General features: G+C 43.9%; 1 protein-coding gene across 5 annotated transcripts in view; it reads right to left on the bottom strand.

Moving 5' to 3' along the window:
- LOC144782165 (cyclin-dependent kinase 17-like) overlaps positions 1 to 23,957 on the bottom strand; it is a 588,354-nt gene that overhangs the window by 94,813 nt on the left and 469,584 nt on the right. For all 5 annotated transcript variants that reach the window (XM_078661374.1, XM_078661372.1, XM_078661371.1 and 2 more), the window contains one exon: positions 19,854 to 19,959. In XM_078661374.1, coding sequence (XP_078517500.1) covers positions 19,854 to 19,959 — 106 coding nt within the window. The remainder of the gene's footprint in view (positions 1 to 19,853; positions 19,960 to 23,957) is intronic.

Below are 23,957 nucleotides of genomic sequence, written 5' to 3'. Positions count from 1 at the left end.
GTGATTCTAGTGCCAACCGCTATCTCTCCACTGAGAGTAGGTCCAACTATCTGTCTCCACAGGCCGCAACCCAGTCCAAAACACTTCCCAGGGATCGTAACTTTCATGACTGCCCACTCCACCATAGCGGACGAAGCACAGTCTGTGTTGTGTGTGAAATACTTGCTTATAGCTTCCTACACCGATTCTCGAAAGACTGGTTCCTCTAGCATTGTGGGCTGTAACCGCCATGTAGGGATATTAGGTATTCCATTTTCTCACACCAGTGTGACATAGTGTGGGTTGTGATCGGAGTGTGTGCGTCCCCGATAATCTGAGCCCATTACGAAGGGAAATAGAGCAGAAAAATCTATCCAATCGGACGTGTAAATCGTAGGGCAGTGAATAAAATGAATACACCCTCTCGCCGGGGTTACAATGCTTCCAAACATCAACCTGGTCCCACACATGTGCCCACCCATTCAATACAGCGGAATTGGCTGTAGCAGTCGTGCCTCTGAGAGGAGGGAAGGATCTATCCAAACTTGTATCCATTACACTATTAAAATCTCCCCTAATCAACCATGGTATATCACACCATTTCATCAACAATGGGGCCAATAGTCCGAGAAATAGGCCTTGCTCTATATTGGAAGTGTACACAGTACCTAACAGAATATAGCGCCCATCCAGCTTGCCCTTCAGGAGCACATATTTGCCCTATTAATCTGCAATAATCTTGTCCATTGCAAAAGATGTGCTTGGACGGACCCAGACCAAGGCCCCTTCTGCAAATAAACAATAATCAGAACCATGTACTTTACCCCTCCATTTACGTTGCAGTTTAGCAGTTTCCACCCCATTTAAATAGGTCTCTTGTAAGAGTGCGATGCGCACATTGTGTCTTTTAAGATCAAAATAGACCGCATACCTGCGGGATGGTGTACGAAGACCCCGTACATTCCAGGTAATTATAGTGTGGTCCGACATGCACTACATTATGTAAAAATTGGAGTGCGCCATGACCCATGCATGCAACTGTGTGTAGGAGTCGGCTATGCACTGATCTTCACATATGCCCCCTAGGAGGGCTCCCCTGCTGCCCCAGGTTCCTCATGCACACCGGCTGCAACTGTGTGCTGATCTCACGGTGGGCCTGACCTAGGCCATGCCCGCGCTGCCAAGCCTGTCGTTATGCTCCGGTGAGCGACTATGCCACAGGGCTTACCGGTGGCGGCCGCAGTCACTCCTCACATGATAGGCCGCATATGCTCAGGCGGCTTTCACTTTTTTCCCCCCACTCGAGCAGGCAGGCCTGAATCCTTGTCGCACCTGGGTCTGCATCCGGGCTCCTCAGCACTAGCACCGCCTGCCTCTTGCTCCGTCTGGTGTCGTTGCACGTTGCTTCTTGTGTGCCCTGCCCCGACACCCAGCAGAGCAACTTGTGCTTCAGTCTTGAACTTTCCACACAGTCGCAGCTCCACACTAATTTTCTCTGCAAGCCCAGCCTCGGCAGCACACGCCCCGCCTGAGCCTGCCTCTTTGCTCCGGCACTCACACAGGAGCAATTCCAGCATCGTCTATGCTACTGCAGATGCCTGGGGTCCCGCCGGACAGTCACGGCTCTTTGTCTAAAGAAAACCCTGAAACTGAGAAATTTGTCGGAATAAGGGGATATGTGGCACAGCGAAGTCAATGCGCGTCCGCCATGCTGCCCCTGCAGGCTACGCCCCGGGACAAAATACATCATATGAAACCCTATCCCAAACAATACCTTCCGGTACTGGAACTGCTGAAATGTTCACTAGGGACAGGTCTCTCTGATGACAGTGCTGGCGTATGGGGTTTCAAGGTTTTAAGACCAAGTTCACAGGTTCGACTGCAGAACGTTGTGGGAGGTAATGTCCACTCAGTAGTTGGAAAAAGACCGTTACTATGCCAATCCAGATTAACAGGATCCCTAATGCAAACCAAAGATGCAGCCAAACTCGGTCGCGGAGGTTCCCGAGGGTGAGAGGCAACGAAGAGCCCGTTATATTCTCAGTGGCTCCTTTTCACACAAATATGGAAGAGTGACCATGACCGATATGGAATATGTCAGTTTTTTATAAAATGAGCAGATATTGATGGCTTTTTGTTAGATAATGAAAGTTAGCGAGGATTACCATAATTTCGCTGCTGCCGCAGCCATCTCCAATTGCTGAGTCTCCGTGTTCCCTCTCACTCTTTCGTCGCTGTGGTTGAGGGTTAGACCTCTGGAGGAGGGAGGAGTTTCGTGGCATCGTGGAGCCCCCGAGGTTGACTGTCCGAGAGTCCTGCTGGTCCTGCGCTGCACGAGAGCATTGCAGAGGCAGGAAGGCATTTAAGCAGCGTTCTCGTGGAGGCTCCTGGATTGGCTTGGGCAGAGCCAGAACAAGCACCACGAGTCCCAGCAGAGCTCCGTTGGAATCGAAGCAAAAGGCTTTGATTGTGGTGGAGGCTGGGAGTTTTTTCTTCAGCAAAACGCCTAAGGTAGGAAAACTACTAAGAAGAGTACGAGCGCTAATAGTGTTACTGTGATTACGAGCTCTGCTGATATAAATATTGTGCCTTCTGAGAAGAAACCGAGGTTTCGTAGTCAAGGGTTTAGTGATTCCAGGGTGGCAGAACAGGGTGAATTTAAATAACAAAAAAAGAAAGTTGCTCTGCCCTGTGCCTTTAATTTGAGAAGTCTGGAGGCAAGAAATAAGGCAAATCCTGCTCAAAGTGTTCTAAGCAAAGCCTGTAAGGGAATTACTGAGTCGGGTCCCTCCAGTTTTCGTGATACAGACGGGGAGTGGGTGACTCCGAAAAAGAAGGGACCAAGAGGGAGAAAAAGATCTGCGTTCTAAAGCCAAAATCACACCCTCTTTTAGGACATACTTTAAAATAGCGCCCAAGGTAGTGGAATTGAGAATCCCCACATTAAACTGGGTAAATCTGGGAGCAGACAAGACAATTTTGAGCCCTAATAGATTTCGGGTACTTAGTGAGACCACGGAAAGTGGGGAGCCTTTACTACTAGTTCCTCCAACAAAACAAATAGTAACACAGATAGACGCAGGAGCCTCTCCCCCCGACAACATGAGTACGCAACTCTCTCAATTAGAGGCACTAAATAGTAATATCACATCAGAAGTACAGTCTGGTGTTAATGTGGGCCTTTTGGGTGACATGGCTAGTACTCAATCTAAAAATAACCCTCAAGAACAGACGCAACCGCAAGTACAATCACAGTTTCAGATCTGATCCAAATACTAATGCTGGAGGTGAGAAATAGATTTGAGACTTCTGAAATAAATCAAAAAGAGATTAGATCATCTTGCGATAGCCTGGAAAAAAACTGGACGATTTTACGGCTAGGACTTTGCAGATTGAATGTGCAGTGAGAGACCTAGAGGAAAAATTCAAAGCAGATTCCAATTCTAAAAGGGAATGAGGCTATGCTAAAAGAAAAAAAAGAATCAATGGGAAAAATAACCAGAGAAGAAACAATCTTCGTGTGTTAAGAGGATCTGAAGGAGAAGATAAAAAGGCTTTTGTGGCACGAATAATTAAACAAGGTGTACACGTAGATTTTTCGGAAGAAGAGCTGATTAAAGACATTCAAAGAGTCCATAGAGACCCCTTCAGGCCCATTGCAAAGAAATCCAAGCCTAGGAGAAATTTAATAAACTTTCTCACCTACAAAATAAAGGAAGAGATACTTTCAAAAGCTTTAAAGCAGAAAAGCCTATCAGTAGATAGGTTGGTTTTTGATATTAGATCTGATGTCTCCCAGATAACGGCCAGCAAACAATGGGAATTTGGGAAGTTGATTGAGCCTTTTAGGAAGTGTGGCGCGACGGCACAATTAAGATTCCCTGCTAGTTTGAGGGTTATGCACAACAATGAAATGCAGAACTTTCAAAATGTAGATGAAGCCGAAGCGCTCCTGGAGTTATTATCAGATCCGAATGCAAAATAGGAGGTAGAGAATTGGTTACCTCTGGTATAATATAGTCTCTAACTCCCTTTGTTGATGTGTCAATAGTGGATTAGGTTGTAGTTAGCCCTTTCTAACCACTTTTTACTTTATTTGTGGTCACAGGTGGGGTTATTTACTCTTAGTGGATCCCCACTGGAACGAGCAGAACGGTCACCCAGGCCCTCGTCAGCAGCAGGTTGGACTATGGAAACGCCCTCTACGCAGGAGCCTCGGCCAAACCCCTGAGATGGCTCCAATGCATCCAGAACGCCTCTGCACACCTGATCCTCGACATCCCTCGCCGCAGCCACATCACACCCCACCTGAGAGACCTGCACTGGCTCCTGGTCAACAAGAGGATAACCTTCAAGCTCCTCACCCATGCACACAAGGCACTCCACAACACCAGACCAACGTACCTCAGACGACTCAACGTCTACAACCCCACCCGCCAGCTCCGCTCCGCCGACCTCGCCACAGTCCCCCGCTTCCGAAGAGCGACCTCCGGTGGCACATAGTTCTCCCACCTTGCCACCAAGACCGGAACACCCTCCCCATCCACCTACGGCAGACCCAAGACCTGCTGACCTTCAGAAAACTCCTCAAGACCTGGCTTTTCGAGCAGTAGCAGCATTCCCCACCCCAGCGCGCCTTGAGACCCTCACGGGTTAGTGCACTTTACAAATGATATGATTGATTGATTAGTTAAAGATAGATATAGATAGCACGTATACTTGGTTTTAGTATGTAAATTGTAAATAGGTCTTAATATTTATGAAATACAGAATTTACTACATTTAAATTTTGAATAAATATGTAGGACAGGAGTTCGTGGGTAAACACGGTGGTTCTTCACCACATTTATACTGGCTTTCTCGTGAATCAATGGTTCACAATCGGTACAACATTTATCAAACCAGTATTTTTTTTTTTAATAAGTTGCACTAGTCACTTTATGTACCATTGGTATCTTCATTTATGCAGTAAGGATATTTGTTAAAATGAAATTAGTGCAATTATTAAAATACTTTTCAATGTGATTTTATAATACTATGAAATTATGGGACTATTATACGTAGTAATAACAATGTGATTTGTTTTATGAGATGTATATATTTTACAGGCAAGCTTGTAAATTAGGGAAAATGCGACATGTCGTTTCCTGAATCCCATATGTATTATGTATCGTTTCTATGTCCATGAACCAGGTCATGTGATACACGCTACGAGGTGTGGCCCATAGGAGGGGTCAGGGAAACCGCATTAAAAAAGCAAGCTGACACGTTAATCAGGTGTGTGAACAAGAGTACTCGATACGCGTCGATTGAAAGGTAAAAAATAAAAAACATCTTGCCTGAAGCCGTGGGGTCCGTCTCTTCTTTCGCCACGCTCCGTGGAGGTCTGAGGAATTGATAGATATAGATATATATATATATATACTACTTACCCTGGCTGGTTGTTATTCCCGAACGAGGTGGAGGCGACGGGATGGTGAATATATATATATATATATCAACAAAGTGCCCGAAGCATTTTAAGAGGCACACGACAGTTCTCCGCCTGTCCAGGCTTCCAACTTAGTTTAAACATGCCTTTCCGCTTCTCTGCATTCACTCTGCCCGACGCGTTTCAGGGGAAACCACCCCCTTCCTCATGGGCTGCTGTAAAAATCACTTGTTGTGCTTGATTAACATTACTTGACCTTTTATTTTAACAAGCCTCCAGAGGGGCGTGTGCTAAGTGCACCACTCGCAATGATTAGTGGGACTTTTGGTCCTTAATGATGCAAATTAACATTTCTTTGCCTACAAGTGAGGTCGAGTGTTCTTACATAATTGTGCATTCATTGTCCATAGCCTTCAGTAGGCTGAGTTGCAGTCCGGCACGTTGTTTTTAGATATGGAGTTCCCTGAAACACGTCGGGCAGAGTGAATGCATATATATATTTTTGTATGCACTGAGAAATGTTAGTTTGATAGATCTCAAACCCCAGGAAGTCTCCTCAGGCGCAGGCTACGAAGAATAAAGGAAAGTTTTTTTTCTCAAGGGTGGGAAAGGGGGGGGGGGGACACAGTTAAGGGTGAGGGAGCAAAGGGAGAAAAAAATATATATATATTTGTCCTCTTCTAATGCCCTACAATGCTGACCATAGGAGAGTGGTGGGTGCGAGGATTAGACAAGGAGTACCACTAGGGAGGTCCAAATAGAGGTACTGTCTTGGAATGTTAACGGCCTTAGACTGAAGCAGAGAAGGGAAAGAGTTCTACAGTACATAAAAGATGCCTCTGCTCAGATTATAATCTTGCAAGAGACACATTTAACAAATAAGGAAACTATGGAGATCTTTAAATCCAGACGATGGGTCCAGAAGGTGGTATGTACAGACCATCAATTAACTATAAGAGGAGTGGCAGTTCTTGTTAAAACTAACCCCCAAATAATCATTGAGGGCAGCAGAGTTGATAAACTAGGTAGGTGGGTAATAGTTAAAATGAGATGCCATAACCAGATTTTTACAGTAGTTGGTTACTATGGACCAAATCTAGATGATCCTAATCCATTTAGTAACCTTCTGTCAGAACTCTTAGATTTTCCGGACCCCGTCATAATGGCAGGAGATTTTAATGTGGTACTAGATGAGATTCTAGATCGCTCCACTAAATGCAGAGCTGTAACTCACAATAAAACGCGCTCTTTAATTATAAATGCTATTAAACACCTAGGCTGGTGTGATATCTGGCGCGAAAGGATGGGTGTGTTAAAGAGTTTCACGTTTAGCAACAAGAAATACAGGCATCAGTCGAGAATAGATTTTTTTCTAATAGATCAAGGTATAAAAGAACAGGTAAGGGATGTAAGTCACGTAGGATCTCACTTATCAGATCACTCAGCTGTGATCCTACGTTTGGCATTAATAAATACTGTATGCCAATAAAGATGGACCCTAGACTGTGCCATATTGTCTGATTAAGAGAGAATGGAAGAACTAGTGACAGATTCCCAGCGGTTTTTTTAACAGAACCTAGATAGTGCCCCATTAGGTGTAGTATGGGATGCCTATAAACCTTTTTAAGAGGGAGAATGATGTATATTCAGACCTATAAATATAAACAACGAAAGGCGGAAATCGCTTCCATTGAAGAGAAGATCAAAATATTAGAACATCAGATACAAATCCAGGAAAGGATTGAGGGAAATGAGGTGGACGCTATTGAAGCCTTGAAAGTAGAGTTAAAAGGCATCCTGGAAGGAAGAGTACAGGAGAGATGGAAGGCAAGTAGACTGGCGCATCTTAATTATGGAGAAGGCTGTGGTAAGCTACTTGCCTGGAAGATAAAAAACTACCAGGCAAGGAACTTTATAAAAGAATTAAAATCGAACGGGCCAGTACCTCTAGTTAGAACAAGGGAGGGGATCGAAGAAACCTTAGTAAGTCACTTTGAAACAGTGTACTCTGAAAATCTCGTTACAAAGGGAGAGAATGTGAAAGAATGGTTAGGTCTAGACGTTCCTCGTAGGCTCTCTGAGATACAAAGGGAAAATCTAAATGGTCCTATGTCAGACTCTGAAATAAGGAAGGCCATTAAAGCAGGGAAAATAAATAAAGCTGCAGGGCCAGATGGTATCGCTGCTGAGATATATAAAAAGCTAGAGTGTTGTTTAGTCCCGGTAATGAGTAGATTATTTAAAGAGATCTTTGAGGATGGTAAGGAAATCCCAAAATCTTGGAATGACGCAATTATTACCCTGATCCTCAAACCAGACAAACCAGCAAATTGCTGGAATTCTTGTAGACCTATCTCATTACTGAACTCAGACTATAAAATCTTTGAAGGACTTAGCAGATAGGCTGAGTGAAGTATTGGACATGTTATTAAATGAGGACCAGAAGGGTTTTATGCGTGGTAGGGTAATCAAAGATTTAACATACAATCTAATTGGTGCAGTGGATATTGCAACTACTTTTAGATTGCCTTTAGCAGCAATCACTGTAGATGCTACAAAAGCATTTGACAGAGTGAACTGGTCTTTTCTGCAGGAAATCTTACAACTCTCTAATCTGGGGAATAATTACTGCAGGGCAATAATGCTCATCTATAAGAACCCTACAGCTAGAGTAGTAGTGAATGAGAATACCTCTAGTAGTTTTGATATTCATAGGGGGACTAGGCAGGGATGTCCTTTATCCCCTCTGCTTTTTAACTTGTACATTGAGCCACTGGCAGAAAAGATTAGAGCTCACGAAGGCATTCAACCATTTAGGTTTCAGGAGAGGGTGAAGAAAGTAGGTCTGTACGCAGATGATCTAGTAGTGTACACTTCAGACCTGAATACAGCATTACCAGCAGTGTATGATCTGGCAACACGATTCGGCAAGCTTTCTGGGTATGAAATCAATGAGAACAAGATGGTGGTGATGGAATTGAATGTTAATTCGCGACTAAATTGTGTCAAGAAAGAGATGAGGTATTTTGGGATCCAAGTTGTGCAGAAAGTAGAACAAGTACCGGAGGTTAACTATCAAAAGGTGAATAAGGCAGTAGGAAAACATTTACTTGGTTGGTCCCATCTCCCGCTAACAATTTATGGTAGACTAAATCTAGTTAAAATGGCAATTTTGCCTAACTTTACCTTCCTGTTTCAAAACATTCTGATGGCCTTTAAAGAAAGCTGGCTTAAAAACAAACAAACCAAGTTTAGTAACTTTATCTGGGCGGCGAAGGGGAGCAGAATCGCCTAGAAAAAACTTAGACAGAAATATGATAAAGGTGGCCTACGGTTAGCCGACTTGACATATCATGCCTGGGTTTTCCTGCTAAAAGGAGGGAAATCTTTATTAAGTGTGCCAGACAGCTCAGATACTGGGAAGATGTTTAGAGCAATGCTATCTGAGGTACAAGGGAGTGAGAAGGGGTTTGAACAAAAATACGGAGACCCTCGCTACTTCAAAAAGGTACGACTCAAAACTCTGCAGAGCTTTGCAATAACTTGGTTTAATATCGGGAGAGAAGTCAATACAAGTTATTATAGCGAACTTGCTCCGATTTGGGACTCCCCGGGCGTCCCCAGAATAGGTAAGTGGCAGTCTGGTACGTCCTCTGAAAGAGGCGGGTATAAAAACTTGGGGACAGCTGATGGAGGAAGGTGAGTTGATCTCCTGGGAGGAGGCCCAAAGGATAACCGATGGGAGACTGTATAAACTTAAATATTTCCAAATGAAAAGCTGGAGACTTGCGGAGGAGAGTGGTGCGGGACAATCAAATCTGGTTGAAACTTTATGTCTGGAGGTACCACCCGAAAAGAGGTGGCGAGATGGTATTGGAGTTTGGTGGACAGCAGTGATGGGGAATTCAATTTGCCAGCAACACTGTGGGAAAAGAACTTGCCGGGAGAGCAGCTGATAAATTTATGTCAAGTATCTTGTAACATACTATACGCCACAGTACGTGCTGCAAACCTAAGGCGGAACCATCTCTTTTGTATCCACAGAGGCTACTGGACACCTTATAAACTGGCAACATTTTCAAAAGGTGCTACCCCGAAATGTCTTAAATGCGGGGAAGTAAGAAGTAATGATGTACATCTGTTCTTGGAATGCCAGTCTTTGCAAGCTTTCTGGAGGGATGTAAGTAATACATTGTGCCTAATAATTGGAGTGCTGCTCCAGGTAAGCATCCCTCTTGTATTTTTTGGGGTACTAGAGAATTATGACTCTCACTCAAAATGTTAAAAAACTAATTTTTTACTTTATACTATTGGCCCGCAGGGAAATTTGTAAACAATGGACTAGAACTATACCCCCAAATAAAGCTGAATGGCTATCCTCAATTAAATATATAGTCACACTAGACAGAGTGCTAATGTGTAGGAGAAATGAGTTCTGGGTTCCCTTCGAAAATTGGATAAATGGTAGCGTAATTTCATAATATTTGTCCGATGATTAGGCCTCTATACTATTCATTGCTTGGTTATTCTGGTGGTGGCGGATGAGAGGGTCTGATCGTTCGACAAGGCTACCTATGGTCGGAGTATGAAGAAGCAAGGCATAGAGTGATCCAACTTAGGTCAAACAAGTGGAAGACTACTATCTATGCCTTTTCGCTGACCTGGGCTAATGAGGACAAAAAAAAAAAAAAAAAAAAAAAGATGCAGCCAAAAGGACACAAGGCAAGTCTTTTTCAGCCAGCGATTGAATTGTCAAAATTGTTCTTTCTTGGAAATGGGTGGCGTTTGCTCAGGTTCACTTGGATCTGAAGAGAATTCATTGAAGTTGATGAAGTAGCCAGACACAGTTTGATCTATCTTTGGGAGCTCAGCAGTGTTTGCAGAACTGGCAGTTGCTACTTGTGAACATTTTTGGGCTGAATTGAAATTTGTGTTTCAGTTTCATTTGGATGTTGTTCAGTTTCAACAGCTATAATCCATACTTCGTTAGTGGCTACTCCGGCATCTTCCACAGAGGAATCTTGGAACGTTATTAGTCTTTCCATCTGAAGTTCCTGTATAGTAGCGAGAGGAGATGTGCAGCTACTCAGGACCCCACGCGGCCTACTGTTGAGAATTGGCCACATAGTGTGGTTTGATCAGATCAATGGAGACAAATCCTTTTCTTTTTTGCAAGCAAGAGGCAGAGAAGTACTGTTCTGGTTCCTTGAACTGCCAGGACAGGTACAGGTGTTCTGTAGAATGGCCCAAACAACTTCTTGTCCATGATCTTTTCTCGGACCAGGTCCTCACCCTTTGGAACCCAGACAGGTCTTGCTGGAACTGGTGTCACTTCTCCAGTGGTGGTGCGTTTTACTTGGATGTTGCTTTGTAATGCCCGGAATTCATTGAGGGTCAGATGTATGTACCTATTTTGCATGCGCAAACGGGTTTGCAACCCGTTTGCACATGCAGAATACAAATGGGCCATGTACAAACCCTATTTAGTAAGATGCAATTTATTTGCCACTCGCTAAATGGGATTAGCGACTCGCAATTAGGTGGGGGCGTTCAGAGGGCATCCCTTCCCAATAGCGAGTCTGAGCCCTATGGAAGACTCTTTCGCGGTCGCAAAACAGTCGGTGGTTTAACACCCTTCTCAGAAGGGTGGTTAAGTATTCACACTTTGTGAATGCAGGGGAAAATATTTTTTAGGGGCAGGCAGTGGTCGCAGGGACCACTACCTTCCCTTAGAAAATGAAACGAAAATATTCTTCTTTCAAATGCATCCTGTTTTCCTTTATTTTAAAGCAGTCCCAAACATGGAGGTCTGCTGAGCCGAGCAGGCCGCCATACCTGGGAGGGCCAGCAGTTCCCAATGGGGTCGCAAATTGTGAGTGCCTCATTAATATACATGAGGCATGCAATTTGCGATCCCATTGGGAATCGCAAACAGTGTCTGAGACACTGTTGTACATTGTGATTTGCGAGTCGCAATTTGTCGCAATTTGCGAGTCGCAAATCTCAATGGTCGTACATCTGGTCCTGAGTTCCCGTAAAACAGCCAAACGATCATTCAATTCAAATAGTTTTACACCCGCCACTGTGTTGGCACAATCAAGGTCAGGTACCCACATTCTAGTCCCAAACAGAATCTCATAGGGGGGATTTTCTTAGCATATTGTTCAGTGCCCTCTAGACCCCATATAGGTGATTGACCCAACCTTTGCCCACACACACAATACCCTTTCTGTTAAGGATTGCTTTAGGTCCCGGTTTTTCCTTCCCACCACCGAATTTCCCTCGGGATGGAAGAGGGATGAGTACTGCAAGGCCACGCCCATACTTTCCATGGCTTCCTTGTAAGCCCGAGAGCTAAACGCAGGGCCACGGTCGGAATGTAATGTGCCAATTGCGTATGTCCCAATGAAGTCTTGCAAATCCTTTATAACAGTTCTAGCGTCAGCCGAGCACCGAGGCCAAACCTAAAAAAATCTAGAGCATGAATCTACTGCCACTAAAATGTACTTGTAAGCCCAGGCTGAATTTAAGGGGCTGCTGTGATCCAAATAGACACATGTGAGAGGTCTGTCTGAAATGAGTAATGGTGTTTGTGGCGGCCGTGCTACAGTGGAACCTTTCATCTGCTGACAGATGTCGCAATTTAAGACATAAGCCTTTGTTTGTTTAGACAAACTTGGCCACCAAAAACTGTAGCAGTGACTCCTGTGTGTGTAGAGCACAAACCCTGGTGTGCAGCTAATATTAAATCTAAACTGTGATCCATGTTTGGTATAACACTATCCCCCACTCCTGGACTTTGAGCATACAGTGTGTTTTGTGCACCTAAATTACAGGAATATTTGAGTGGAAAGCCCTTCAGAATGGCAGAGCCATTCTTTGAGGCGTTGACAGTTATCAGTATGTCTCCGTCTATCTTCGTGTTAGAACGAATGATTGCAGCAAAGGCAGCAGATCGCTCTGTCGCCTTGGCAGCTTCATCAGCCAGTGAATCCACTTCAAAGTGTATGCCAAAACGCTGATGACTCAAGGTGTGAATAACTTGAGCACATGGCTGGCATGCTTTCAGCTTTGCCACTTGTTCCCATAACAATTTATGTTTAATTGTGCAATCATGGAATCTCTATACCCATTCTGGTCCCAGTAACGAAGATATTTATTGTAAGAATGCACACAGTAAAATGAATCGCACACTATCAATGTGGGGAATTCCCGATCCGTATACTGTAGTGCCAGTATCAGGGCTTTTAGCTGTGCCAACTGTGCTGAACAATCTCCTAGAGATTGCGTAGTCTTATTGCTGGGAAGGAACTTACCGTCCCTTCACTATCGCACATGCTGCGCTATTCTGTTATTTACTTCCTATGGCTGCATGAGCGGACCATCAGTGTAAATGATGTATTCATAATTCTCAAGAGGCAATATTTCATTCAGGAGAGCGTATTCTTGTTCGTACTGCAGGACGCTTGTGTATTTAATGTAGAATCGTTTATGTAATCTGCATCTGTTGCACTGAGAGAATTAGCCCATTGTATCTATCACAGAAATAGTGCTTTTGCATTAGGAATGCTTGCTTTTGTAACGGCTCCTAAAGTTGGTAACAGGGTTACAACAATAATGTGTTTCCCCTGTGCTAGTGCTCTCTCACTACAGCAGTCTGTACTGCGGTCAGTATTTTTTCTGTTGCCGCAAATAGCATTTCAGCATTTGTGTATAAATGTGATTTGTATGCAAGTGGAACTGTCTCACTTTCATTGAAAGTGAGGTACGTATACCCTGATAAACCGGGGATGACCCGGATCACCAGGTTAGTGGTATTTACACATGTGTGCAAATGTTTAGATGCTATCATGTCAGCCTGAACTGAACGGAGAGTATTTGTGCGTTTGTGTGTCCACTGATGTGGTGTGCAATCAGGTCTGATTAAGTAGAAAGGGTTCACTCTTTCTGAATAATCTAGAATGTATGTTCTGCCAAAATTTAGGAATGCTAAAATGGATTGCAAACCTTTGAGAGTCTTAGGAGGTTGGAGCAGCGCGCACTTCTCTAAAAAGTTGGCTGCCAAGCTCTTGCCTTCACTTGATGGCTCATATCCCCAAAACAGGACATTCAGATGGGCAATTTTAGATTTCTTGAAATTAAATTTGTAGCCCAAATTGGCGAATTCCCCAATTATGTTGTTCACCCTGCTCAAGTGTTCCAGTAATTCATCGTCCGTCAGATAGATGTCATCTACATCGGACACTGCCTCCTTGTCACATGTTTGTAATAATTCTGACACTCTTCCTGAAAATAGCCATGGGCTATTCTTATACCCTGAAGCAAACAGCAAACATTTAGCTGAGTGCCGAGTGTAGAAAATGCTGTCAAATATCTTCTTTCTGGAGCTATATTCTGGCAGAAGAATCCATTCGAGATATCTAATGTCGTTTTGTATTTTTTTCAGCACAATGTTATTCAGTAATGCCACACTGTGTGCGTTTTGAACTGCAAATGTCTGTGTGGATGTGTTCAAATGTCGTTAATCTAAAACTAGACAATATGAATTGTCAGGTTTCATTACTGGAAACAAAGAATTATTCATCGGGTAAGTGCAAGTCTCAAGTATACCTTGGTATTCGAGTTGATCAAGAATTTCTTTGACCTGCCTTTTTGCATTGTTTTTTAGAGGGTTCTGTCTGTGGATTAGAAGTAGATTTTAATGGGATTTCGTGGTGGGTAGACTCCACGTCCCACCCCACATGATTCGGTAAATTCTGGAGCTAGTGCCCACTCCTGTGCAAATGAATGTTTAAAAGATTCTGGAACGAGGTTGGAGAAAGCAGGCAAAATGAAGCTTTACCCTTTTGGGCATTCCATCACAAACTCAGGCAGCAAATCTATGTCATATCCACATGCTAGGTTCTCCTAAAAGAGACCTTTAACCTTTCTTGAGATGTCCCCCTCTATTTGTAGTGAAATTTCATACAGTCTATGCGGGTAACTAACTCTAGTATCAGGTGTTTCCACTGTGATGTGCTCATTCAATACTGCTGCCACCAGAAAATCCTTCAGGTTCCGGCGAGCTATTGTTACTTCTGCAGCACTGTCTAGCATCATCATAGCCCATTTCCCGTTCAGAAGCTGAGTCCTCAGAAACCTGGGCATGTCTAATTTTTAAGCCAGCTACTTTCTCTTTAAATTGAGGTTTTGCTTTACGTTGCTCTGCCTGTTTGATAATATAATCTGAATTTGAATGCGTTTCCCTTTGTGTCTTTGGTTGATCTTCTTGCTTTTGTTCAGATCACCAGTGACTATCCGAGTTTTTTTATGAACTCTGGAAGGAAAGTGTATCAGTGTCCTGATACCTGTCAGGTTTCCTAATGTTATACCTCTTTTCAGAGGACTCCCGTTGGAGATACCCACACCTTGATCGTGAATTCTTTTCTGAATTGTTATTTTTAGAATTTTTGTTTTCCCATTTCTTTTTAGAAGAAGCGGGTGCTTGCTTAGAGTTGTCTTTGTCGGGACTTCCCGCCATTTGTAGCTTTCCTGCTTTGGTTCCCAAATTATCTCTACCTAATGCAGCATAGGTGTCTTCGATAATTTTTGGTAATTCTCGCCCTCTATTAATAGGAGCTGTTTCCCTTTGGCGGCTCCGTATGGCCACTGCTGCTACCTCCCTCTTTATGTTGCTCATCATGATTGCAGAGACTTGGGCAAAATTACCCATCAGTTTTATTCCCAAGTCCATGGCAGGTACACCCATACTTATTCTGTATCTGTTTCAATACTTCTGGAACGACGGCTAAGGAAGGGGTACTGTGTACTCTGGGGTAAACTGCAGCAAAGATTGTTCTCCAAGTGGTAGAATCCTCAATCGAGCGCACCATCCCCATTGGCAAGCAAATAGTTAGAATTCTATGTTTTTCCTGCGGTCCCGTATGGGGAAATACTGCTTCCAGCTGTTCTATTTTGTGTGCTATCTGGAACAGAATTTGCTCCAGTTTGGAAGGAATTGTCCTTATTACTGATTTCAGTGTCTGGGTTAATTGTAGGTGTGGTCTGATCTGGAAAAGCTGGAACATTTCTTGTTGAACTGTTAATGTTTGCATGACGAACTGGATAATGTGTATGTAGAGCCTGACTATGGCTTTGTATATTGCACGGACTTCATCCACTGGTAGTTTACCCATGTCGGGATGTGGAGTGTATGTCGTGAAGACCGGCCAAGTCGCTCCTTCTATACTGAACAGACCAAGCCTCACGACAGATGTTGTGTGCGGGAGGGCGACTTTAAACCAGTTTCTGTGTTGCTGGTAAGTTAAAAAGACTTCAATGTCTCCGTATGGAATTTATTCATCTGGTAGTTCAACTACAATATATGTGTGGAGCAATTTAGTCTCTGGATCTGCAGGTGGGAACTGAACCCAAGAATAGAATACCTCTGATCCGAACACCTTGTGTGCCTCAATCACAAAGGTAACACAGCCACCTGTTGCAGGTACGTTGTGTTCCAACAGCTTTGTAGTTACTGCATGTCTGCAATTCTCTGTGATGTTAAGAGCGTTTGCAAATTCTTCTTCCCTGTTCCCTGAACCACCACTCGATGACTCAGTCATTCTCAGGAGAAGAAAAGCTTCAGTTACTAAGTATTTTGCATAATGTGGGGAACTTTTTATCCTTACAAGCTTGATAAACCATCAGCCAATACACAAAGTATATCTGCACAGGTAGATTTCCCTCCCCACTTCAGACATCTCTGAAAAGTAGGAGTAGGGCTTTCCGAGAAAGCACGACTGAACTACTCAGATTTTTACTGTTAATATAAGAACCAAACCCATGATGACGGCGACATTTCGTGTAGTTCCTAGGAATCCCCCCCGGAACTGCGCGTTTTGGATGACCTAAACTGGGTGCTTGGTGTCCGAACCACTTTCGGACACACCCACAGGATATGTCACCCATTAAACCAGCTAGCTCTACAGTGCCACTACCACCCCCTATGTATTCTACAGTGGCATAGGTAGTTTCTGGCAACCACTGAACAATGCAACCCCGATTCCTCAGGGATCGTGGAAAACAGTACAGTATGTTTTGCTCAGACACTCGAGCTTGCTTACTCTCAGAAAATACACAGATGTTGATTAGGACATTTCAATAAGTATTTATTGGTCCAACGACAACCTTTTGTGTAAAAAATATGTGCTGCAACAATCAGGAGACAGAAGCATACAAAAGAGATTGCTAGTACCAATATTGTAAATCGTAGATACATTTCTATCATAGGATGAAGATAAGCAGTTCAGATAAAAACAGTAGCACTTGCATATTCCTAAAATGCATGTCCTAAGTTATTTACCTTAATGTACCTAGCCTGGATGTGTAGGTGTATATGTGTATGGCTATGTGTACCTGTAGTCAAAAACCCCTACGGAAGAACCAGCCCCCTCACCTGATGTTTGAGAACGAAGGACCCCGAATTCTCCTCTAATTTGTTGGGGGGAGTGAGGGTCTTTTATACTAAAGTGGTCACTCCAGGGTTTTTTCTAGAATCAATATGTTTTTAAAACAATCATAAATGTTTTGAAAACAATCACAAATGCTTTTCCAAACAAGTGCAATCATGCACATTGGCTGTTGGCGGAGGATGAAAAAAGTGGTGACCCGTAAACAGAATAATTCTGCCGTACTTGAGGACATGCTTATGTACGTCAGGTACAGGGATTATGATAGAGTACTGAGAGCCTGGTGTCGAAGAGACAGGAGCAAGCTACTAGGTAAGCTACTGTTTAGAATTGCTATTGTCGTGTGGGTGGGACAAATGAATGTAATAGGGGTATACATGACAGGACTAGCCTAAAGGACATGACAGTAAATTAAATATTTGTTTTATGTTGGTGTAATAAAATGTAATTTATCAGCACTGCTGGGTTTTAAAAAAACGTTTTTGTCAAAGTGCCCACCCAGAGCATTTATAAATATCTTCTGAAAGGCAAACACCATCTGCTCCAAGGTCTATCTTTGTATAAACCCTGAATTCTTAATGAAGTGGGAACTGTAGCAGCTGCTTAACTTTGAATGTGGTGTGATGAAATGAGGCCTTAAATAGGACTGAGCAAACAAGCCCCATTTCCTCTAGGTGGGTTCTCTCAACAGGAAATTACTACAACAAACAAAGCCAAATGAAGCATCTTACATCACAGAAACCGTCTGAAAATTCAGCAATTCAATGCTGTTGACCACTCTCGATTCAGAACAGTCTATCACATGAATATCACCTGCTTCTATGAAAAGGCTACAATCTTTTTCACTGACTGCTCACATAAAGTAGCAATGAGTAAAGTGGAAGTAAAGCACTTGTGTGAGATTCCAAAAGGATCACATTGGTTCCCTGTTCTCCAACATATATTTGTTCTACTTCTCAATGAAATTTCACCAGCAGACGTAACTGTCAATCAGGCGCTGACAAAACAACTCCTGTTTAAGATAAATTATTCACTCTCTAAATAAATAAATGAATATATATTTACTAACAAATAATTTTTGTAAATGATTTAAGAGCCTATGGAGTAACATCAATAACCTTAACAAGGGTAATTTAATTTGAGGTGTCATCAATGGTGTATTTTAACAAGTCAAGAAGTGATGAAATATGTGAGGTCATCAGTAGTGAATGATATAGTTAGTTCATTAAACTATAATTTGAGAATTTCAGGGGATTTTAATTTTGTTAACAGATAGTTCTCATGTTGGCATCTAACTATAAAGTCACTTTAACCTCTGCTTTTCTAGTGAAGAATATATATGTATGTATATGCACACACACACACAAATATAAAAAATATAGCAAAGACGATTCAGTTTACCACACAGTATCTCCAAATACCATTGGGTGCTTAAAGGAAACCGGCAGCACAACCAGGTCGGTTAACACGACCGTATTATATTCCATCTTTTTCTTTGTAGTGCAATACAGAAAATGGCAACGCATTTCAGCGGGAGCCTTCAAGTGGCTAAAGGTTAAACTAACATTCTAGTTAGGTAAAATGTTGAGTAACAACGTAACATTTTAAACTCTAAAAATCACAGAAATTCACCAGTTTCCTCTGTAAAGGCTGTCAACCCCACACTGTGCAGGGCCTTTGGTTGTGTATGGTGGAGGGTTGGCCACTGGACCCAGGCCTGCTTGACAGATCTCAAGTCCACTCTCAGCAGCCCAGACAATGAGCATTTTTCAAGCTCCCATTGACAGGGGGCGGACTTGGCGTTTGCTTCTGCTTGGAGATTTGAAAATACACTTGCTAAGCAGAAGCAAACACAGGTTTCCCTGCCCGCACCAGTGCAGGCAGGGAAACTGCTATGTCCCAGGGTGGGCACACAGAGACATAGCTGCTGAGCTGCCCTCTTTTTCTAGAGTTTGCGGCCATGTGGGATGGGATCCCCAAAGTCTCTGGAGGCTCAAGGAAAAGGGCCACACAGCCCCCATCCCCTTAATACACGCGGCGGGCCCAGGGGAATGGGGTCTCCGGGGCCGAAATCAGTCCGGGAAGGTGGTCCGCAGACCTCCTTCCCTTTTCCACATGTACCTGTGCCCCAGGGGATGGGGTCCCCTAGGGCCGAAATCTGTCTGGGGAGGGCGCATGCCCCTTCCCCTTTACAAAGCAGCCGGGCCCCAGGGGATGTGGTTCCCAGGGTCAAAAACGGCCCTGGGTGGCGGATGCGTTCCCCCCTCCCCCTGAAAATAGCACTGGTTCCCAGGGCTGAAATCAGACTGGAGAGGTGGGGGCATGCGTGTTGCATGGCCTGGCCCACCCCAGGGTATTAAAGGAGAAAAAAACCACAAGTGTAGGAGACCACACTTTTATTTTACATTATGCAGCAGATTTGCGGCAATTTAAAAAAAAAAAAAAGTTTCTGTCCCTCTGGGATGCCACCACCAGGCCTGGGGGGAGGATGGCTTTTAGGGTATTAATTGCTTAAAAACTACAGAACGCATTTACACCAAAACACAAAAAGCACTCTTCCTGGCACTAGATCTAGCTTTTGCCAAATTTGGTGTGAATACGTTCAGCGGTTTAGGCTGTAGCTGTGTCTTAAGTTCCGGTGGGAAAACGAGCAGGGAAATGAGTTTTGAGACCCCCCTTTTTTTTTTCTCAGCCCCCGCTTAGTGGACCAACCCGAAACTTTTCATGCGGCAAACTAGGCTAAAAGGAGCATTTTCTATGGAAACCCAATATTAACTAGAACTACCCAGAGGTGACCGATATATATATATAGTCAGATCAGGGGAAGCAACATTCCAAGAACGCAGGATAAAGACCAATGACAATTTTAAACTTACAGGGGAAATATCAGGATTTTAATATCTTGCATACCATTATTTGTTTCTGTGCAGTACTGGTGTCTCTTTATAACTGGAAAAAGCTGCAATAAAGAGGAATTAATGAAAAATGGTCCTTACCGAGGAGAATGGTTCACTAATGGCTCTGGTCGGTACTTAGGAAATTTATATGACTTAAACTCTTCGTTAGTGGACAGAGCTGGCCATGTCTCTTCAGTTGGCGTTCCTACCGATAAAAAGCAAGAAAGAAGCGAAGAACTACTGGTTAAAATTAACATTTTAAATACTCTTTCCATTTTCATTGAGATAAAGCTAACATCACAGTCATGTAAATCAATACTGGTAAACTATGATTCTTATGTAGTTCAACACACACGGATTCTAACAATCATAGTATCCTTTATCATCAAATTCCGATCCCAGACCACTAACCTTCTTGTCATTTTGACACCACCAACCTGGTTTGTTGAGGTCTGGAACTATTGATGCTTTCAGTATATTAACATAATAAATATGAAACAAAGCTGTGCCCCCGTTGGATTAACGAGCCAACCTAACAGGGACCTAAAACAACAATAAACTGAACATTGAGCTGTCCTTCAATGACTACACATAGAGAATTCTAGAATACTCCGCACCCATAATAGTAGCTAAAAAGCACACTATGTGTGAAACTTCGCAATCTTCTCCGCTCTCACAACCTTGTTTAACACTTCTTTACCTCTGGCACGGCTCAGCTTGCTCAGCTTCTAGTCGAATGCAAACATGGCTGTAAATGAGATATGAATGGCATGAAAGCTCTCTTCAGTGACAATTAATCCGCTTCTACTCTTACAAACATCTTTGTGACAGATCAGTGAGGAGCAGAGCTGCTCTGCTCAACCAATTGCCACCTTCAGTTATATAAAGGAAATAAGGTAAGTTGCTTGGGCTGGCCAAGTGAGAAGCTGTTTCCCAGTGCTTAATTTATAACAGAACGAGTGCTGTTGCCCAATGATGTGCTCTGTAAACCACGGTCAGTGCTATTAAATGTCAGTGGGGCCATTACTAAGGCTGTGCAGGTTTCAGTTCACCTCATGCTTCTTTAATCCAGTACCAGACACTCCCTGCCCCTTATGCCACTCTTGCAAGTTCCTGTTTTCTCCTTCTGAGATATTTCTTCCATCTTTCTCTTCCCCCTTCTTTCTCCTTAGTATGCTTTTCCCTTTCTCTTACTCGGGAAATGTTTACGGAGGAAAAATAAGTGCCGGCCCCCGAAAAATGTGTGCTGGTAGCCCCTACTAGCAACCACTGGCTCAAATTAAGCACTACCCCTACATGATGGTCAATAGTTCTCAAAGCAATCCTTAATTTAAGTGAAATCACAATCTAAAAGAACACCGTCATGGATCTCCGATGGGCTGTGAATTAACCTAAAAAATGTAATTACCTTCGGTAACGCCTTATCTGGTAGACTATCAAGCTGCAGATTACTTACCTTAGAATTCAGACTGGATCTGGAAATTTTTCTTGTGCAGTACACCCCTGTGCACTGGTAGGTGGCATCATTCGGCTCCACGTGGCGTAGGTTGTGCCGGAATTGACCTGCACTGTTCTTATATAGGAGTTACCCCAGCGCACTGACGTCAGTTACTCTTCGCGACTTCACGCACCAGAAGTGCGGAGCCACGAAGTACACTAACCACTGGAGTGGAAAACTAGGGCCCCGAAAGGGGAAAGCCCTGTCTCTAGAAATCAGTTTGCAGAGCGGGTAGGATGGGTGGGTTGGTCAGGATTCTGCGGCTAGATAGAATCTTTACCAGATAAGATGTTACCAAAGGTAAGTAACTTGTTGATTTGATAGAGACTTCTCGCTGCAGATTCCTTACCTTAGAATAGATACCAAAGCAATACCTCCCCCGAGGTGGGTCTGCAGACCAATTTCACATGAGGAAGTCCTGCAGGAACTAATCCAGGAAGCAGTTCTTGGTAAACGTGTGCAGGGAAGCAGACATTGCCGCCTGATAGATGTCCAGGACTGTAACTCTGCGAGCTTACACAGTGGTTGTACTTTTAGCTCTGATGGAATGAGCATGTAAACCCTCAGGGGGTTATTTCTTAGACAATGTGTAGCACATTTTGATACAGCGCATGATCTATCGTGAGCTGGTCCTCTTCTGTATGGCCCATCCTTTCTTCGATCCGACATACCCCACAAGGGTTGGTCATCCAGCCAGAACTCGTGTGCTTTTCTTGGGTTCGGACAGTAAAATCGCTCCTCTTCCTTGGGGGGATCAGGCGGAGCGCAAAAAGTAGGCAGAGTGAGGCAATGGCCTACATGAAAAAGAGGGACCACTTTTGGGAGAAAGGAACCTCTCGTATGAAGCACCAGTTTGTCTGGGTAGATTTTCAGTAAGGGAGGCCTGGATGATAAGGCCTGAAGCTCACTGACCCTCAGGCAGATGCTGCTGTCACCATGAAGGCCACCTTGATGGTAAGGAGCCTGAGAGGACAATTGTGCAGGAGCTCAAAGGAAGCGCACATAAGGAAAATGAGCACGGGATTGAGGTCCCTCTAGGGCACAATAAAGGGAGAAGGTGGGAACAAGTGTTGTAAAAAATAAACCGGGGTTTAGGGGGTCCGAGGGGAAGTTTAACGACCAGTACAGATATAATCCTGAAGAACTGTAAAACACACTGAAATATCTGTGGGTCTCACCAGTCACCTGTCGCCTAAAGTGTCCTATGCACAAGCAGAAAAGTAAAAAAACATTTTAATTGAATCTCTCACTGGGAAGCCAAATTTAAAGGACGGAATCCCATTACTCACCAAAGGTGACATGCTTCATCATCTGGGATCTCCTCCCGGCTGTAAATCCTAGTACAGCCGAGAGCTACGACCCCCTCACTGTGAGGGAGGAGCTCAGGGATGTTTTTTTGAAGTTCAACTGGATACACTAAGATCCATCAGATGAAGCACTACAATACAATGTGATGGGTGCAGTACTTGAGTGAAAAGAGTGAGGTGTAATAAAACTAACTACCAGGAGAAAACGAAATTAAAATGTATCTCGTGGTGTCAGGGTTAAAAACAGTGCTAGCGCAGTTTGAAAAAATAACTTCCGCACTTCCCAGTGAGAGATTCAATAAAAAACAAATTAAACTTTTTTGCTTGCGCATAGGACGCTTTAGGCGCAGGTGACTGGTGAGACCTACAGATATTTCAGTGTGTTTAACAAGTGTTGTAAACCTTTCAGAAACCTATTCACCATAGGGGATTTGAAGAGGGATAGCTGATCAGGCAACCACAGAAAGGCCACAATGGCAGAGAAATAGCCCTTCAGAGTGCCCAGAGCGGAGCCCTGCAATGATGAACCGGAGAACCCGAGAAAGGGAGGCAGAAAGGGGATTGATTTGATTTTCTGTATACCACACCACAAATGTTGCCAAATGGAATGCGTAAACCATCTTGGTGGAGGGACGTCTGGCTGCCAAGAGAATGTCACAGACTTTGGGAGGAAGATCGAAAACTGTCAACTGTTGCCACTCAATCTCCACGCTGGAAGGCAGAGTGTTGACAGGTTAATGCGGTGAATCCTCCTCTGCTGCTGCTTCAGCAGATCCTGAAGGGGCAGCCTGATCGGTTCAACAGCTTGGGATATACTAGACTCTACGTGCCCAGTCTGGAGCCACAAGGATGTATTGGGCCCTGTTGTTCCTGATCTTCTTGAGTACTCTGGGCAGGAGTGGTATGGGCAGAAAAGTGTACAGGAGGCCTAAGCACCACTTGAGACAAAAAGAGTCTCTGAGAAAGAGCCGCCTTGTAGATTCAACATGCAGAACTGCTGACATTGCGCATTCTCGTCGGTGGCGTACAGATCTAACCAAGGCTCTCCCCGCTGCTGGGAGAGACCTTGCACCACGTCCAGAAGGAGACACCAATTGTTATCCACAAGACATCTATGGTTGAGTTTGTCTGCTCTGGCGTTCAGAGAGCCTGCCAGATATTGAACCACCAGAGATATGCCCTACTGTTTCAGCCATGTCCAGAGACGCACCCTGCCCTGTCTGTTGCAGTACCACATGGCAGTGGTGTTGTCCAGTAACACTTGCTCTAACCTTCCCTGGATGGAGAGTAGAAAGACTTTCAATGCCAATCGGATCGCTTGGCACTCCAACAGGTTGATGCAGAGTCCGGATTCCACCGGAGACCACTGGTGAGGCCAAAAGGGAGCACTGCGAACTG

The sequence above is a fragment of the Lissotriton helveticus genome, chromosome 9, assembly GCF_964261635.1.
Source record: "Lissotriton helveticus chromosome 9, aLisHel1.1, whole genome shotgun sequence".
In the NCBI taxonomy this organism is placed as follows: Eukaryota; Metazoa; Chordata; class Amphibia; order Caudata; family Salamandridae; genus Lissotriton; species Lissotriton helveticus.
This window is presented reverse-complemented; position numbering and strand designations above follow the sequence as displayed.